Source organism: Phyllobates terribilis, unplaced genomic scaffold (assembly GCF_046119375.1).
Source record: "Phyllobates terribilis strain yellow unplaced genomic scaffold, ASM4611937v1 Scaffold_1__5_contigs__length_1240528914, whole genome shotgun sequence".
NCBI lineage: Eukaryota > Metazoa > Chordata > Amphibia > Anura > Dendrobatidae > Phyllobates > Phyllobates terribilis.
In genome coordinates this window covers 494,730,973-494,732,741 of record NW_027362761.1, presented here as the reverse complement: position 1 = coordinate 494,732,741, position 1,769 = coordinate 494,730,973, and the positions used below count along the sequence as shown (strand labels likewise).

The 1,769-nt window shown below is 35.1% G+C and overlaps 1 protein-coding gene across 1 annotated transcript; it reads left to right on the top strand.

Annotated features, from left to right (window-relative positions):
• The first annotated feature begins 387 nt into the window (after window positions 1-387).
• LOC141168210 (proteinase-activated receptor 1-like) lies at window positions 388-1,362 on the top strand. The gene has a single exon (XM_073655045.1). The coding sequence runs from the start codon at window positions 487-489 to the stop codon at window positions 1,360-1,362; it is 876 nt and encodes a 291-aa protein (XP_073511146.1). The 5' UTR covers window positions 388-486.
• The last annotated feature ends 407 nt before the right edge of the window (window positions 1,363-1,769 follow it).

Below are 1,769 nucleotides of genomic sequence, written 5' to 3'. Positions count from 1 at the left end.
ATAATTTCCAAAATTTTGACAAGACTGAGTTTCATATAACATTTTTTAACTCATACATGAAAAAAGGTTAATAATATAACTTTCATTACAAAATCTTCAGTTTTACTCAAATATACCAGAAAAGTTACTTAAAATACTAAAGAAGTATACGCCATCACCTGAATGTCGAACATTTCTAATGATGGTGCATGGCAGTTTATACATTTGCTCCATTCATTAAGCCTGATGTCCAACAGTTTGAGGTAGAAATTCTTTATTGAACAAATCCTATTGTTATGTAGTTCATCTATGTCTACAAAGTAATTTCTGTCCTTATAAATATAATATGATTCATATAAAGTACAATTTCTTGATTTTTTTCCAGGTTCTTCTCCTTTAAATAACATTACAAATTCTGTTGATTTAATCCTTACCAGTCAGTGGTTGACCACGTTTATACCATCAGTCTACAGTCTGGTTTTCACTGTGGCTCTGCCGTTAAATCTAATGGCGATTCTAATGCTTCTATTGAAGATCAAAATCATGACATCAGCGGTAGTATATATGCTGAACTTGGCGACAGCTGATGTGCTCTTTGTTGCTGTGTTGCCCTTCTACATTGTTTATAGATTCTCTGGGAACAACTGGCAAATTGGAGAAGGAATGTGCCGATTTGCCATTGCGGCCTTTTACTGTAACATGTACTGCTCCATCCTGATCATGACAAGTATGAGTGTGGACAGATACATGGCTGTAGTGTTTCCAATACACTCTCGCTCCTGGTGCACCAAGAAAGCAGCCTGGCTAATATGTGCATTCATCTGGCTTGTATCCATAGCTAGCACCGTTCCTCTTCTGCTTAACAAGCAAACTTTCTACAGTCGCTCATTGAACATTACAACTTGCCATGACGTGCAGGAATTAAAAGACTTACAGAACTTCTATATTTTCTACTTTACTGCCTTTTCCTCTATTTTTTTCTTTCTTCCATTAGTCATTACAATCTTCAGTTACATTCAAATTGTTCGAACCTTGAGCAAAAGCAAAGAAAACAGAAGAAATTCTGCTAAAAAGAAAAGAGCTATTGTCTTGACCATTATAACCCTTTCTATGTTCATTATTTGCTTTGGCCCAACGAATATCATCCATCTAATTAATTTTCTGCACTTACCTATGAGACATACTGCGGCTTTATATTTCTCATACGTTCTTAGTGCTTGTATTGGCAGCATTAGTAGTTGTCTTGATCCTTTTATCTATTACTATTCATCATCAATGTGTCGGAAGTACTTCAATGGTTTGGTATGTTGTAAGATGTCCAATAAAGTGCAAATTAAGAACCTGCTTCAGACAAACAAGGAATCAAGTACAGAAAGTGCTTAAGTAATGTAAGTTTACTGCTTGATTTAAAACTTTTTGGCATACAAGTGACTATGTGTAGTGAATTGAAACATCTTTTTGAAATGCCCCAAATGGGTTTTCTTCACTTTGCAAATACAGTACAGACCAAAAGTTTGGACACACCTTCTCATTTAAAGATTTTTCTGTATTTTCATGACTATGAAAATTGTACATTCACACTGAAGGCATCAAAACTGTGAATTAACACATGTGGAATTATATACTTAACAAAAAGTGTGAAACAACTGAAAATATGTCTTATATTCTAGGTTCTTCAAAGTAGCCACCTTTTGCTTTGATGACTGCTTTGCACACTCTTGGCATTCTCTTGATGAGCTTCAAGAGGTAGTCACCGGAAATGGTCTTCCAACAATCTTGAAGGAGTTTCC